Genomic DNA, 17,095 nt, shown 5'->3' with positions numbered 1-17,095 from the left:
GTCTCTTCTCCCAGGCAACCAGCACCCGAACAAGAGGACACAGTCTCAATCTGTGCCAGGGGAGGTTTAGGCTGGATGTTAGGGAGAAGTTCTTCACAGCAAGAGTGATTGGCCATTGGAATGTGCTGCCCAGGGAGGTGGTGGAGTCACCATCACTGGAAGTGTTTAAGAAGAGACTGGATGGGGTGCTTGGTGCCATGGTTTAGTTGATTAGGTGGTGTTGGATGATAGGTTGGACTCGATTATCTCAAACATCTTTTCCAACCTGGTTAATGCTGTTCTATTCTATTTAGACCTTATCATTATTTTCTCTTTACCTGCAATGGTAATTTATTTACATTCTACAACTTTCTACTCAAGATCTGTGGAAAATTTCCTAGGCATCAGCTTAAAACTGCCACAACTCACTAGGGTGGGTAGTTGCCTTTTCCATACAGTTGGGTATCCTGGCCAATCTGCTGCTCAAAGCATCTTCTTGGTACTCTCTCACATTTGTTTATAAGTTAGTAATTTATTCAAAGGACCACAAAAAACAAAACAAACCTCAAAAAAACAGAAATCACTTTTTAGCTCCTACGCTTTTTCTTGCATATTTTCTACATACTGCACATGGCTGCCTTCCCTTCTTGAACAGAGGGATTAGAAAGACACTCCTACTTCATTAAGTATTTTAAAGTCTTTCCTTAGTGTTCTATTGTTTTGTGGTTAATTTCTAGCTGCTGGCTTATTTGGGAACTTAATTTCTGACAGAACTACTCTGAGATGTGTCCTGTTTTTCTGCATAGTTTTCCTTCATTTATAATTATAGCTTCACTCTGGGGTAAATGTCAGCTCTGCAGAACTAAACCACATTCCAGGTCTGACCGTGGTGGTGTGCTGCCTTCACCCCACCATGGAGCTGGTGATAACAAATGCACCATTCTGCCTTGGCAGGCCTGCGTTTTAGCATCACACAAGTGCTCTTTCTTCTGGTCATGACTTCACTGACTCACTGTAGGAAGGCATGAAACAGATTTTTAGACCCATATCATTCCTTCCAATCAAATTTTTTTTGTAAGATGAACTCTGGCTAAGCTTGAATAATCCCTTTCTAAATATTGTGTCCAGCTGAGATTATAATATTTATTCTGCTTGCCACTGGTGACAGCTGAACACACAAACATTTGCAAAGGTGAGGTTTTTTGATGTGTGAGCCATAGTAACATATAATTGCAGGAGGTGACAAAATACAGCATGCAAACAGATGGAAGTTACATGCCAAAGGGCTCATTATATATACACCCTTGTTAGAAATATGGCTTTAATATAGTTAATAATGCCTCACCTGTGAAATCTGTTACTTTGAAAAATAGCCTGTTTTCCCAAGGAAAACAGATGTTGAGGAAAAGCAGTACAGTCTATGTTATTTCTGCTTTTAGATGTGTAAATAAGCCTGCAATGTAAGCTGGACCTCCATAGAGATTCAGGTTCAAGGTATGAGTTCCTTTGCGTGGGCAGCCTCTTTTCCAATAATAGAGCTACAAGGACGGTTCTTCATGTGCTGCTGGAATGTGTTATGTAATTAAAAGAAGAAAGTATGCTGTGTGTTTTTCCAGCTGTTTGAAATTTTTTCATTAAGGAAAGGAATCAGTGCCAGAAAGAACATGTGAAAGACAGCTAGCAAGCTCTTGTTTAGAAGATTGGTTTTTTTCATCTTGATCTGTGTTTTCCTTTTGCAGCCCACATTTCCAGTGGGTCCCACAATAGGAACAAACACGGCTATTAGCTTTGCTCCTTACCTAACGCCAGTAACACCAGGAGTTGGCTTAGTCCCGACTGAAATCCTGCCCACGCCGCCTGTCATTGTCCCTGGAAGTCCACCGGTTTCAGTCCCCAGTTCAACTGCTACTCAGAAGCTCCTCAGGACTGATAAATTGGAGGTACTGTAGACACCGCTGTGACTAGAAATACAGTCCTTTGTTAGGCTGTGTGAAAGATCCTGGAGGGAAAAATTCTATTGTTTTAGAAATGATGCTTGAATTTAGTTGCTACTAATAAAGACCTTGTAACCAGGCAGGATTTCTACACTTGCAGCCAGTGGTAATGAAACACAGTTATTTTTAAGGTAGTGTGTTTGCTCAAATGTAATACACAGGCATCAACATGAATTTTCATTTTTTTGTAATGGTCATGTCCTCCAAAATTTCTCAGGTATGCACACCTTTGAAGGTATCTTTGGATGAAATAGCTAACAAGCTTTTTATTTCATTATTAATTCTGTCCCAGTTTTTCTATGGACTAATACGAGGGGAATTTTATAGCCTTATGGATTGATATTAAAGGAATGTTACAGCCCTTCAGCCTTGAGCTACAAATGGAAACATCGAATGTTACCAACCCTGCAGCCGGCTAAAGGGGCAAGCCGCCAGCTATGCGCAGAGTCTCCCTGGTATTGACGGATCTCTGCATGGCTGGGCTCAGTGGAATCTGTGATCCAAGGAAGCAAGCAGGCCAAATGGCTCTTGCAGAAATGAATGTCCTTTCCCAAAAGCCTAGTGTCTAGAGCACGTTTCTTCTTTATAAATCAGTGTGTTCGTTGTGTTAATTTTTGAAAATAGTTTCTGAGGAGGCTCCCTGTTTTGTCTGTAGAGTCCATAAAACATGAAGTGCATCATTTGCCTGGGTCTAAGCAAGAGAAACTCCTTCCCTACTGATGGAGCTTCAAGAATATAAGGTGTAGCCAGAAAGGGAATGAGTATTTTGTTATTCCCAGCTACTTATGCAGGGGCAGTTGCTTCAGTAGGTATCCTTCTCAGGTGTTTTCTAGACAGGAAAAACAGAAGGTATTTGGGAATGCTTCTGTTGCATGTCAAGTTCATTTAGCCGCCGTACCGCAGAGCTGCCTGAGGAGCCAAGTACGCAAGGGTAACCTAGATGCATTGCCCTTTCCCAGAAGAAGGTGGAAAGTTTGTTAAATTCAGTTCACTGAGAAACTTTAACTGGGGAAGGGGTAAGGTCTATCTTTTGGGGGCATGGGGCTCTCCCTGTCCCTTTGCATTGTGTCAAGTTCTTCCCCTGCAACGGGTGTTGTTTTGCATGTAGGTGTGCAGGGAGTTCCAGCGGGGAAACTGTGCACGTGGAGAGACTGATTGCCGCTTTGCGCATCCAGCAGACAGCACAATGATTGACACAAACGACAACACTGTAACCGTGTGTATGGATTACATAAAAGGTCGTTGCATGAGGGAGAAATGCAAGTATTTTCACCCTCCTGCACATTTGCAGGCCAAAATCAAAGCGGCGCAACACCAAGCCAACCAGGCTGCAGTGGCAGCCCAGGCAGCTGCGGCAGCTGCGACTGTGATGGTAAGTGCTGGCATATATGGCTGCCTTTTTTTGACAGAAGCTCTTTGATGCCTATTTTGCTTCAATTTAATGCTGTTTGCTTATACTTTCTTTTCTCTTTTGCCTCTATTTTTTTAAATTGTTTATTTTTTTAATTTGTTTTGTTAAAAGATAAGAATTAATGAAATTACCTGTATTGCTTGATGGGAGGAAGCACTTTTTTCTTTATGCCCTTATTTTATTGCTGTATTTCTATCCAAGACAGTGAAGCAAATGACACTCTATACCACTTCTGTTCCCTGCCTTAATTATATGTTAAATTTACCCCTAGTATTTGCAAACAGAAACAAAATTGGTAGTCTTCAACATCCCCTGGAAAAAGAGGGGCACATATGCTGGTTTAGCTCTTTAATGACAGATATACATGTGGAAATTTGGAAGAAGAGGAAGAAAAACAAAGAGACCTTTTGCTTCAGAGATCAGTAGTAGAGAAGAAACCTGTATTGAGATTCAACTCACCCCACCCTTGATATCAGACAGTTAGATATCTGAGTCTAGCCTAGCTTCCTTGGTCTCACTTTATAGGTAGTGAAGAAAAAACAGCACGTTCATCTGATCCACCATTAGTGCCTGTCTGAGGATGAGAAAGATACACGCCTGTCCCCTGTGACTAAAAACTGCTGACTGTGTATTTTTGAACTTTGTTAGATGAATCTCCTGCCTGGAGACTATCCTTGCCTCTCTCAGAAATTATTTGAATTATGGGGTAGTAAACTAAATGGGAATCATGAAGAAAAAGCATAGTAACTATAGTCAGAGGAAAAGAGATTGAGAGCTTTCCATTTTCAGATCTTTTAAGCTTGCTCTTAAAACTCTTCAGAGGAGTCAGCCCATCTATTTACCAGTATCGGATCTCTCTTACGGTTGCTACCAGGAAGGTTGATAAATTTAAATAGAGTGGTATTGATAAAGTTAAATAAATCAAGCATGCAGAATCTGACTTGGAAGACGAGATTGCTGGCAGCAAATCAAAGAGTCATTGTCCTTATTGCTGGCAGTGGATGAACAATGAAGCAGATGTGGTTTGTGGACTTGTGGGCAGTGCATACAATAGTTATAGACAGTACAGTTATTCTCTGGGTAAAAGCCTACCAGGAACACAATACAGTACAGTATATAAGTAGCCCAAGCTATTGTATTTAGCGTATTAGCAAAGACCAGACTTTCTGAGGGACAAAGGGTAAGTTATGCAAGAAAGTAAGCTTCCAAACAGAGGAACGTTCCTTAAGTTTTAATATTATTTCTCTTATAGTATCCACAGTCTGTTTCAGATTGGGTGACTTTTAGTTAAACTTTCCTGTGCTTGCAGAAATTGAATACCATCTGGAAACTAAGAGCAAAGGAGATTGTTTTTTCATTCTAGTTAGCTTCTATTGTACAATATTTATTGTCCATTTAGAGAATGTAATATTTCTAGGCAATATACTAAAAAAGAGAGAGAGATTAATTTCTTTGTGCTTCAGTAATAGCTGAATTTATATCCCATGATTTTAAATAAGCCATAATTGGAGTTGCATTAGCCTCAAAGCAAGATGAAGCATCTTTGGAAAGACAGAATTGAAATATTAGCGTTCTAATGTCACAGGAGAAGCAGCAGGAACCTCTAATTCAGGATAACGTTTTGCAGAAAAATATGTACAAAATATTTTAATGGCATATTTAGACTACCAAACAGAAAAGATTCTTTACAATCCAACTATTTTTTTTTAAATGCATTTGAAACAATCAGGTGGAGTGAATGAAAAAATCACAGGAATGGCAATAAACCAAAACAACCCCCAAAAACATGGTAGAAAGGATACATGCCTGCAAGGCTACCCAGGAACAATCAAAAATACTCACTTGGATCTTGAGAGCAAAATTAAGGCAAAAATACAAATGATTACCTGCAGAGTTTGCTTTCAGTTCATTCCCAAGCTGAAAATGTGTCTGAGAGGTTTTCCTTCCTGTGGGACATGGTTGTGTTGGTCTGGTTCAAAGGGTACTCATATACATGAGCATTGTGGTCTATAAGACCACTGAAGGTCAAAGAATTCTGCAGTGTAGGACCTTGCAGAAAATGCCTTATCTGTATTTCTGTATGCTGAAGTTTAGGATTTCTTATTCAGATATCTTATGTGACCTCACAATTTGAAGTAAAAGGAAAGGGGAAAGACACTGTGAAAGAGGCTATAGACTGTGTACAGCTTAAGTGTGAAGTGTGTTAGGGGGCAGTGTTGTCTGTCATTGTACTCGGGGAGCTCCAAATATTCATCAGAGCATATAAAAAGTCACTGAAGAATGTACAGCCTAAATGAAAATGTAAATTCACAGTTGATGTTGAAAAGGACCTATGAAGTTCACCTAGTCCAATCCCTCTGCTCAAGCCAGCTGAGCTAGAGCAAATATACCTGATTGGCTTTTGAAAGTTTCCAAGGATGGAGACTCCACAACTTTTCTTGACAACCTGCTCCATGGTTAGATCATGCTTTCAGTAATAAATCAAGCAATCTTATATTTAAATGGAATTTAGAGTGTTTAGGTTTGTTCCCATTGCCTTTTATCCTCTCACTGAGCACTGATGAGAAGAATACGGCTCCATCTTTACTTCTCTGTCAGGTATTTGCATACATTGGTGAGATCTCCCAGTGTCTTGTCTTCTGCAGGCTGAACAGTCACAGTTGTTTCAGCCTTTCTTCATATAAGAGGTATTCCAGTTCCTTAGTAAACTTCATGGCTCTTTATGGGACTGTTTTATAGTATGTCCATGTCTTTCTTGTACCAAAGTGCTCAGACCTGGACATAGTACTCCATATGCGGCCTCACTGGTGCTGAGTAAAGGGTAGGGATCACCTTCCGCACACTGCTAATGCAGCTTAGGATGCTGTCAACTACCTTTTCTGTGAGGGTACATTGTTGGCTTGTGTCAACTTGGTGTCCACAAGGACCCTGAGGGCCTTTTCTGCCAAGACTTGGTGGCCACCAGCATGTACTTGTACCTGGGCTTGTTACTCTCTAGGTGCAGGGCTTGGTATTTCTCTTTGCTGAACTTAGTGAGGTTCCTCTGTGCCCATTTCTCTAGCCTTTTCAGGTTCCTCTGAGTGGCAGCACATCTATCTTGTCTGTCAGCAAGTCCTCCGAGTTCTACACCACTAGTGACTGGCCTCCAGCTGGACTTTGTGTTGCTGATCACAGCCCTTTGACCCTGGCAGTTGAGCCAATTTTCAGCCCACCTGACTATTTCCCATTTAGCCCATACCAAGTATGTTTGTCTGTGAAATGGGAGACAGTGTTGGAAAATCTTTCTGAAAAGACATTCATTGTTCTTCCCTCGCCCACCAAGCCAGTCTCATTGCAGAAGGCTGTCAGGCTGGTTAAAACACACTTTCTCATCTGTAAATCTATGCTGACTACTCCTCATCACCTTCTTTGCTTTCATGTGTTTAGAGATAGGTTTTGGGAGGATTTGCTAGATTGCTATCCCAGGGATTGAGGTGAGGTTGACCAACCTGTCATTCATTGGACCTTATTTCCTGCCCACTTTAAAGATAAGAGTATCATTTCCTTTCCTGTAGCCTTTGGGAACTTAAACCTAGTGGCAGGGATCTTTCAAAGATAATTGAGCGTGGCTTGCAATGACATTGGCCAGCTCCCTCAACACCCATCAGTGCATCCTGTTAGGTCCTATGAGTTTGTATGCATCTGGTTTGTTTAGATGTTTCTAAGTGTGATCCTCCTTCTCTAAAGGTAAATCTTCACCTCAGCCTTTCTCTCTAGTCTCCCAGTGGCCAAAGGTCAGTAAAGACTGATGTGGAGAAGGTGTTCAGTACCTCAGCCATCTCTGTGTCTTGTATCACCACGTTACCTGCCCCATACAACAGCAGGCCCACATTTTCCCTATTCTCCCTTTTGTTGCTGATACACTGGGAGAAACCCTTCTTGTTGTCCTTCATATCCCTTGCCTGATTCAGCTCCAAGTGGTCTTTGGCTCTCCTAACCCATCCCTGCAAGCTCAGGCTGTGGTGTCCTCATGCCTCCTTTCCTCATTCAGGGCCTTCTTCCACTTCTTGTGTATTTCCCTTCTTTCATTTGATTTTAGTTAGGAGATTCATGCACATCTGTGCAGGCCTCTGCTTTTGTTCATATTCCAGGAGATACTACAGTGTACCAATGTGATATACAGCAGACAAACACTGTGCCTCGGTATGATAATTTTTATTATAGTCTTTATTTCCTTTCCACAGCCTTTCCATAGCCTTTTCATCTCCAGTTTATAGCCATTGATTATTACTTTTTTTGGTAGTTATATAAGATCAGATGTTGAGCAAGAGAAAACCTGATGGAACAGAAAGAGGAGATTTTGGTATCAGGACGAAAGAGAGAAAAATGGGCAGTCAGTCTGAAAGCCTGAAAAGAGGGAGAGACAGCATGGAAAAAAGGCTGATGATTAAGTAGGTCTACAACCAGGTCAAGTTAAAGCCTTCAGTCTAGGAAATCTGTGAGACTGAACTTGATGCGGAAAAATGAGGGGAAAACCATCAGAAAGCCTCAAAATAGGGAGGTGAGGTTATGAAGTGCATGGAGAAATGGAGGAAGGCAATCATAAACACAGAGATAAGAAGTTAACAAGTGAGATTAGATAAGATCTGCATTTGTATGATAAAGGTAATTACCTGAGATGCTTTGCTCTTAATTATGTTGATTTGAGTTTGTGGACTTCATAATGACATAGCACTGAATTCAGTCATAATGCTTCACCTTCTTGTAGTCTTCCATTCATAGTGGATGCAGAGTAGATCTGAGGCTGTGCCCCGTGCAGACAGAGTGGTGTCCTCCATGAGGGTGCTGCACTTCAGCAGCACAGCAGCTTGCTGAGGTACAAGAATGCTTTCTAGATCTCCACTTTGCACTAGGAGTTTCTTGTTATGTCTGAGTCTTGGACCCAGACAGTCCTAGATCCTGTAGACCAGGGTATGTAATCCAGAAAAGTGCTGAAGGAGAGGCGAGGAGTGTGTCGGGAAGCTTCATACCACGTAGGTGCAACAGAGCCAGGGCCAAGGAATAGGCAAAGTGAGAGCTATTCTGCAAAATACGCTGCTGGCAACTAGCTAATCTTGTGATCATAAGCATTTTTTAGGCATTTTGTGCCTTGCCCTTTTTTTTTTTTCCTACTTTTGTTCCCTATTTCCACATACTGATGTCAAGATAGACATAGTCTGCATTTCTTGAAAAGAGCTAAATATCAGTCTGTGTTTAAGTAACAAAAGTAAGAATTCTCATTTCTGAAATCTTCCTTTCCTTTCTAAAGATTTGTAAGAATTATTTGCACCAAGTAATATTACACAAATATTTTATATGAGAAGATATTTTAGAGAAGCAATCATATCAGCTGTAAATTTGATCTTCTTACGGAAGTGTACATAAATGTATGTGCCTATGTACTACACCTAAATACTTAATTTAAAAAAATCATCATAATGCTGTATTAGTATCATTACACATCATTCAACGTTTGCTCATGCACTGGGAGCACAGTGTTCTTACTCCCTGCTCCTGAAGCTACTACTGAAGGTCGTAGCAAAATTCAGAAAATATGTTTTAAATTCTGAAAGATTTTTTTTCCCTCTCAATGTAATGTGGTAAGTTACAAGGAAAAAAAAATCTGCAAAAGTGACCCAGCTGTAGGGGAAAAAAAAGAAAAAGGAAAAAAAAAGTGGAATTAATGATAAGTTAGTATAACTAGACATTGTACTTATTCTGCTTTGTATTGGAAAAGGAGAACTTCTCTCATTTTGAACCCCAAATCTATTGAACAGCACACTTCTCGTGATTAAAAGGCCCTCACCTTGCAAGCACTGATGTTAATAGCATTTGTAATGCATTACAACTTTCACTAGTGCTTTACATTTGAAAAAGTAGCCTTCCAAATTGATTTTTCTGCTTTAAAATGTGACGTGACTAACTTATCAGGAATTCTTATGGGCGTATCCGTAAAAGTTTCTGCATCTCTGTGAAGTGTTTATATAATGCTTAATAGTGTCTGCAAGCTGCTGTTTTACTCAACTTTCCTGAATTTCAAACATCTATATTTTACTCTCTTATATGCTTTTAACTAAGGTATAGTAGATGCATTTTTGCTTCGGTACTAATTTGAAATGTAATATTCATTTCTTTAGAAGACATTTTTGTTGTTGTGCATGCCTAGTGTTTTGTATGTTGTATATTGCATTCAGAATATTTTTTTCCTTCTCACCTATCCACAAATGCAATGCCGTTCCCATGATGCACCTCTGCTTGCTGTTTACCTGTATGTTAATTCGCTTGAATCCCATTGGCCCACTGCCATCATGTGCTCGCTGCCTGTTATTAAAAGACTCAGTCGACTGCCAAAGCAATGAAGCGACCTCTCGAAGCAACTGTAGACCTGGTACTTTGACCTTTCACCTTTTGCTTTGCATGTAGCTTTTTTTTTTTTTATTACTATTATTATTTTGTTTTGTTTTGTTTTCAGAGAAAGCAACTAATGAAATTTGTATCGCTTTACTTTTGAACATCAACCGGAAATGATTTCACATACTCGTTGATTTACCAGAAACTCTATTTATCCATCTCATTCTCATACGTAATAAACGCAGACAATTTAGTTTGGTTCCTAACATGGTTTCATTTTTTTAAATATCCTCTCATGAAAAGTCGAATTGAGACAAAACTGCTTCTGTAATTGAAAACGCTTAACGTAATCCATTAATCTGGGTAATAATAGGAAACGGTATTTAAACTTTAAAAAAAAGAAAATACTTGGCAATGAAACACAAGTGGTTTTTTCTCCCTGTTAATATTTGAAAACCTATTTAAAGGCAATGCCATTTTCGTTGCTTTAAAGGCCTTTCTTTTCAGTAGTTGTGCTGCTACAGTTTTAGGTTAATAGTACCACGCTTTTGCTACCAATAACAAAATCTCACTCATTTTACATTGCTGTGCTTTGAGTTAATATGCATGGCGAGGCATCTTTAGCTGCTTTAAAAAATAAGAAGTTTTTTTTTGTATTTATGTATGTGTTACCGACAAAGTCTTAAAAATGGCACCCTTTTAACTAACTTTCTTATTTACAGGCCTTTCCTCCTGGTGTTCTTCACCCTTTACCAAAGAGACAAGCACTTGAAAAAAGCAATGGTGCCAGTGCCGTTTTCAATCCCAGTGTCTTGCACTATCAACAGGCTCTTGCCAATGCTCAGTTGCAGCAACATGCAGCCTTTATCCCAACAGGTATGTTGTACTCACGTTGAACTGATTTTGTGTTCCTTAGGCAGCCTCCACGTCAGGCAGTTGCACTTTAAAAAAGGTTTCATTATGTTCTCTGCCCTACTTGAGGTGAAGTCTGCACAGATATTTATACGTTACTTTCCTTCCTTCTGCAAAGTATGAGAATCGAAGCAGAAGTATTTCAATGTGCCACTAGGCTGCTTTTCACGTTCATAGCCTTGTTGATCATTGTCTGCAGTCTGACCCATTTTTTACCTGCTTTAAATTGGCTGTATTTTGACTTTTATCTGCCAGTGCTCTCCTAGGAGATGAGAAGGCAAAGATCCACTAGCAGAAATGCTGGGAAAAGCATCATGCTTCAGAGGTGCCGCAGAAATTGTGCTGTGAGCAAGGCACATCCTCCTGCTCCCTTGGGAGCTGTTTTGGAGCCACAGGGCTTACCCCACCTGCACAAAAGCAGAGCAAGAAAAGGGGAGCACCAGCCAATGGGTATCTGCGTGGAAGCCCTGACCAAACACATTGCTTCCCGCAGCTGCACTGAAGGGCTTTAAGGCATCAGGCGTGTTTTCGTGGTTGTTACTTTGGAATGCCACCAGAACTTTTCCTAGCAATTGTGGCTAGTAGCTGTCTGGGGTTATAATTCTTCATTAGGATGATCTGAATATGAGTGACCATAATTTGCATTTCAGTGCTCAGAAGTCTGTAACTATCAGAGCATTCTATGATTCAGAGATGACTTGAACTGCACCATGGCTGGTGGCAGGGTTTCTCTTTTAACAGTGAGAGAAAGAATGTGTTAAGTGCTTGTGTAAACAATAACAACATAAACCTCTACATTATGTCAGTCACTCCCACTCCAGATTTCCCAATGGTAAACATCCTGCCTAGTGAATGTGCGATTTCATTTGTGATTATCAAATTACATATTTTCGTACCAGAATGTTATCAAGTGTGAACTTCCAGAATCATTTAAAACTCCGTGTTTGCAAATGCACTTGACATTTCAGCAATGCCTTTTTAGTTTATAGAAATAATGTGGGTTAAACAAGGAATGAAACGCAACACATAATGATTTCCCAATCTATCAGCATTCCCATATGTGTTTAAAGATAAAAACAAACACAGATGGCTTTGACTTCGTGGAATTTTGCTATAAGGCCTGAGTAACAACCTTGGAGCCTGCCCCTGTATTTATAATAGTAAGTTATAGCTTGCTGTATTTTTAGCGCATTGGTGCACCAGAATATCTGTGGCAGAAACACACTGACATTTATGGGAGTGCTTGGAAAAAAAATAAAATAATAAATTGCAAGTCTGCTTATTTGGACATGAATGGAAGGCTGCCCTGTGCTTACAAAGGTACGGAAATCTCCACAAGCTTGTTTTACATCCTAGCCCCGCGATTTTGCAGTACGATACGCATTATTCCTTTTCCTCAGCACTCCCTTTCAGGGCCTGTTGCTATTACTTGCAATTGCCGAGGATTTTAAATTAACTGTGCAAAATGCAGTAGTTTAAACCTTTTTCAGCAAAATACCATTTGGATATTTTCCAGACTTTTGGAGTGCTCACGCTTCCTTAAGTAGCTCATTCTTTGTGTTTTTCGTTGTCCATCCCCCTTTCCAGCTAATGGTTATAATTACAGTTCTATCTTAAAATTTTCAGAGGACAGGGATGGGCGGATCTTGATACCAAATCTTAAAGGCCAGATTGTTGGCAAGCCCTGAAACAAATGCATGAAAGAGGGGAAAACAGAGGGATAGTATAGCAGATGGAGCCCAAGCCCAGCATAGAAAACCTTTCTAAAAGTGTTACTCTTTGCAAACAACATCAGCACCTCGAAAGGGTGTTAGAGAGAGGAGTGGTGTGTGGGAGGAAGTTAGGAGAGGGGAACCCCCTCTATATGAGTGGGTGTCATAAGCTTTTCATTAAAGATGTTACATGCACTTGATAATCCTACATTTCCTAGGAAGGTTGGATTTGGTGAGTGCAAGGCCTGTCATGCCACCCAAGTCTAAGGAGCAATGCATGACACGATCTGTTGGATTTTAAATTATTATGTGATATTTTCTGAACTGGTGTAATTTTCAAATGTGTTCCTTGTGTGTGTGTGTGTGTGTGTGTGTGTTAAGTTCAAATTTAAGACAAGTTTTGCTGCTGGAATATATATAAAACTTAATTGTTTTATATAACTTCTCTGCTTTCTTAACCACTTGCTCCCCTAATAGAAAGTGTGGGGCTTGACGTAGCATGGCTTAGCTCCAAAGTTCTGCACTTTGTTTTACATCAGTTTGATTGCTTTGTCACCTTCTCCTCACTGTTTGATGAATGATCTTGAAAACAGCAGGTCTTTTCTCTCTTCCCATTGCTGTTCGTTACTGTTTCTATAGCCTCTAAGAGGAGGAACTTTGTGTATTCTCTGGGGAATGTTCTTGGGTAAGGTCATTCATAGTTACACTGCTACTGTGACGGTCTGAGAAGGGGACATGATAGTAATTAAGCACGAATACCGGAAGCATATTTGATTTTGTATCAAATATGTGTGTACCTGGGACTAGTCTCCTTACCTGCTGGCCTTCACCAGCTTGCTGTCCTGAAAATACAGTTCTTTGGGTTTTTTCTTTCTTTTTTCATTTGGTCTTCCCAGAAAGGTTAAAGGTGAACTAGGCACCAAAACTAAACTGTGTGGCAGGTGAGCAGTCCTTCCAGGGCATCTTTGAGATGTGCTGGGAATCTTTTGCTGGGTAGGTACACAGTTTGAGGTGTTTAGGTCAGGGAATCGTCGCAGTAGTGTTTTCTTTGTTCAGAAGCATCTCCATGCCTCCAGTGTTGCATTAAGGACGGGTACCTTACCATCAAATGTGAATTTGGCAAAGCCCCTGCAGAACAATATCAGCTAATTCCATTTTAATTTCTTTCTCTACTGCACATTAGAAAGTTGGTGAGTGCCTATATATGCAACATTGAACTGTCTGAATTATCCATTGAGTTATAAAATTCCCAAATAACAGGATATTTAACCAAAGATCTTTGCTGTAAGCAAAAATCTTTTTCTGCAAAGGTAGTAATTGAAAGGATAAAAGTGCTAAGTAAAAAAGTTTATGAAGTACCTTGTAGGGTACACAGAATAATGCCAGGAGTTTAGTGAGAACATAATCACCTTTTTGTGTTAAAGCAAAACTATGAATGACCTTACAGTTTCATTTAACTAACTTACTTCTCTGTGGTTATGCTTGAATCTCACTTTGAATGTTAACTCTAAACAGCTAACCTGTTTCTTCCCTTTATCCACTTTTTTCACCTATCATTGCATGACACGCAGGGTCAGTTTTGTGCATGACACCCGCTACCAGTATTGGTAGGTTCCAAATCTCTTTATTGATCTCTTTTTGTAATGTATATGATGTATATTCACTTCGTTTCAAAAGTCCTAGGTGAGATTTAGAGAGTGAATTAAAGATTCGCTTGTCCTTCTGGTTGAGTTTGCAGAGTTTTTAGGTTCGTAGGTGGAAGTTGCAGTTTAGATGCGGTATCACCTGCTATAACAACTACACTGCAAAAGCATAATACCATGAATTCCAGTCTGCTTTTCAGTTTTCAAAGTTTTATTTCTCTTTATATTTTATATTGTCTAGTACTATAAAACACAAAATACTGGAAAAAAGCCAGCAAATTTCATCAGTGTTTTAAAGTTTCATAGTGGTGTGCCTATTTCTCCTTTTTGCTGTGTGTTAGAAAGTTTTATCAGCGTTTCCCAGAAATGCCTACTTTGATCCATGGAGGTTCTGTTGAAACCTGTGATCTGAGCCTTGCTCCTCCTTTACATGTATTTGCAGCTTGGAACTAACATTTTGGGCATGCAGAATGGAAGTCCAATGCAGCAGCCTCTAAGACGGAAAAGTAACCTTCCTTCTATTCTGTAGCCCTGTCCCAGTGATTTTTTTGTAAAAAATTTTCCCCCCAATTTTTATTTGTGGGACTACTCAGATAAGCAGTCAAAATGTCAAGCCTTTGAAACATCGAGTTAAAAATTCTCTCATGAAGATGCTGGTTAGAATTCATTCTCAAAATGAGCAAAAGCAGCGACTTTTATAAAATCGACCTTGCTTTTTTTGGATCGCACAAAGCAGTGTTTAAATCAGGAAAATTATTATAATCATCCTCCTGATTTTTGCCTCAAAACAGATGGTAATGTAACTCTGATAAAATATAACAGTTGTGCAGTGCTAGTAGGGAAAAAAAACCCAGCATAAATTGGATTATAAAGGAAGACAGGCAGTATCTGGCTTGTTTCAGAATGAAGATACGTGAAAATAAGAAATGTTTTCATTGTCTTTTAAAAATGAGATAAAGGTGTTTAATTTTCCTTCGCAGTGCAAACCACTGTCTTGTCTTTTCGCTAATTTTTTTGCCCCAATGCTTTGTATCGATACCGGAGGAAAGCAAACTGCCCTCGTAACAACTCTCAGTTACCAGGCTATTTTTGGAGAGGCTTGGTTTGCGCAAGTAATAGCCTTCTTGGAGATCACAGCCGTGTTTTCCTTGCTCTTTTTTCTGGGAATCGCCGATTGTGTTGACAGCCTTCCTTTAATTGTACTTGTAATAAGCTATTTTCCCTTGTTTTTTTTATTTCTCCGCCACGCTTTCTCGCTTTGCACTGTGATTGCATGCCATCTGCCGGTTTAACCCATGACGATGGCTTGCCGCTCTTGATATTCACCATGCCAAAAATACCACTTCTCTTACCATAATGCTGCACCCTCCTGTTCATTGCTTCCATGGTTCCCCTCCTGAAAGTACCCATGATGCACAACGCTACGGCCGCCACTGTCTCTGCAGCAACAACTCCTGCAACAAGTGTTCCCTTCGCCGCAACAGCCACAGCAAATCAGGTTTGCTCCTTTTAAAGCTTTCTTTCACGAGATCCCGAACTCTAAATGAGTGCTGAGATTTTTATTTTAATTTTTCTTTTATTTTTAAACAAAAAAAATTCTCCCAGAGAATTTTTTTTTTTCTGTGTTTACCCCATCAAATTTTACTTTGATTTCTAAGTCGTTTATAGCAAGTGTTTGTGGGACAGGTTGCACTTATTTAGAGTTAACATTTGTTGCAAATAATGATGTAGCTGTGTTTTGTGTTGCGATGTTTGTACCTAATTAATGTGTAATTAACCCAGCTGGAGTTACAATCACCATAGTACTGGACTACTTACCAAAGTCTGTTATTAACTCCTAAGATCAAAAGACAGATCATCACAGGTTTCAAATGTTTAGGTGTGTTCATGTAGCCTTTTCCATGTGGTGTGTGGAAGTGACTAATTAGTAAGCATGGAAGCTGTCAAAAATCATATGTGGGACAAGGCAGCTGGGAAAAATCCAACCAACCAAATGAATAAACAAAAAACCCAAAGGGAAAAAACAACAAACACACAAAACAAACAAAAAGAAAAGAAACAAAATAGAGTGTTTTCTGTAAATGCTTGTGATCAAATCAGCACTCAAGATATTTATGACTATGCTTGCTTTATATTTGAACGTGTGCCTTTAACCTGGGAATTTTATTTCCCTAAGGAAGGACTGTCACAAAGTACCCCTAGGGTAATTGGCAGAGAGAGGCTAGGAAAGATGGTATTTTCTCCTTTTCTTTTGTGGTTTGTTATGTTAATGGAAGTTGTAATGTTGATAGAGTATTCCTCTTCATCCTGTAAGACCTGGTTGCAAAGGAAGACATACCTGTTGCAGCTCAGAGTGTGTAGCTTTGACTCCTCCATTACAGCTGTAGAGTTTGCCACCCTGATGCATCTGGCATTTGCCATGAGAGATGTTTGCACAGCACTTCGGTCACTCTGGCTTTTCTGTTGCTTTGGGACCGTCCTTGGGCTCTTTCACCTAAGAGCCATTTTCCCTCATGTTTTGAGAGGTCAGACTAAGAAAGAAGCAAGCAGATTTGCTCACCAAGAGAAAGCAAAGGGCTATGTCCCCATCACCTTTCCTTGTGTTGCTTTTGGCCAGACAGACAAGCTGTTGCAGACCTACTACAAACGTGTGCTCGTTGTTTCATTCCCCTCCACTTAGAAAGAAATGAGTGACGATGTTTTACTTAATAATGTTATACCAGCAGATATATTTATTTTTTTGAGTCTGTCCCCAAACTATTTAAGTATCCTGTGGAAAACCAGAAGTTGCTGCAAGAGTTTATTTATAATAATTCAGGAAAAATATACTACCTCTGAAATACATCCTACTTTCTGAAAGAAACACAAACCAGTCAGCTTTGTGTGTTGGTTTTGTTGGGTTTTTTAAAGGCTTGTTTGCCAGCATTGTGGTATTTGTGCTTCTAGCATTTTCATCAGAAGAGGGTTGTCATTTCGTGCATTCTTTTCCAAGAGCTAGCTTGTTTTAATGAAAAACATGCTTGAGACAAGCAGGAAAGTGCAGCAGAGAAACAGTGCATTTCACCATCCTTCCCT

At 39.8% G+C, this 17,095-nt stretch overlaps 1 protein-coding gene across 11 annotated transcripts in view; it reads left to right on the top strand.

The window, feature by feature from the left end:
- MBNL2 (muscleblind like splicing regulator 2) overlaps positions 1–17,095 on the top strand; it is a 114,560-nt gene that overhangs the window by 80,812 nt on the left and 16,653 nt on the right. For 4 of the 11 annotated variants that reach the window (XM_054162938.1, XM_054162939.1, XM_054162937.1 and 1 more), the window contains exons 4-8: positions 1,719–1,919; positions 3,082–3,345; positions 9,737–9,790; positions 10,476–10,629; positions 13,949–13,984. In XM_054162938.1, the coding sequence (XP_054018913.1) occupies positions 1,719–1,919; positions 3,082–3,345; positions 9,737–9,790; positions 10,476–10,629; positions 13,949–13,984 (709 nt within the window). Of the gene's footprint in view, positions 1–1,718; positions 1,920–3,081; positions 3,346–9,736; positions 9,791–10,475; positions 10,630–13,948; positions 13,985–15,423; positions 15,519–17,095 lie in introns of all 11 variants that reach the window. The other 7 variants (XM_054162941.1, XM_054162945.1, XM_054162943.1 and 4 more) reach the window with 7 other exon arrangements.

This window comes from Dryobates pubescens, chromosome 7 (assembly GCF_014839835.1).
Source record: "Dryobates pubescens isolate bDryPub1 chromosome 7, bDryPub1.pri, whole genome shotgun sequence".
In the NCBI taxonomy this organism is placed as follows: Eukaryota; Metazoa; Chordata; class Aves; order Piciformes; family Picidae; genus Dryobates; species Dryobates pubescens.
Note: the sequence above shows the minus strand (reverse complement) of the source record. Positions and strands in the feature narration are given on the sequence as shown.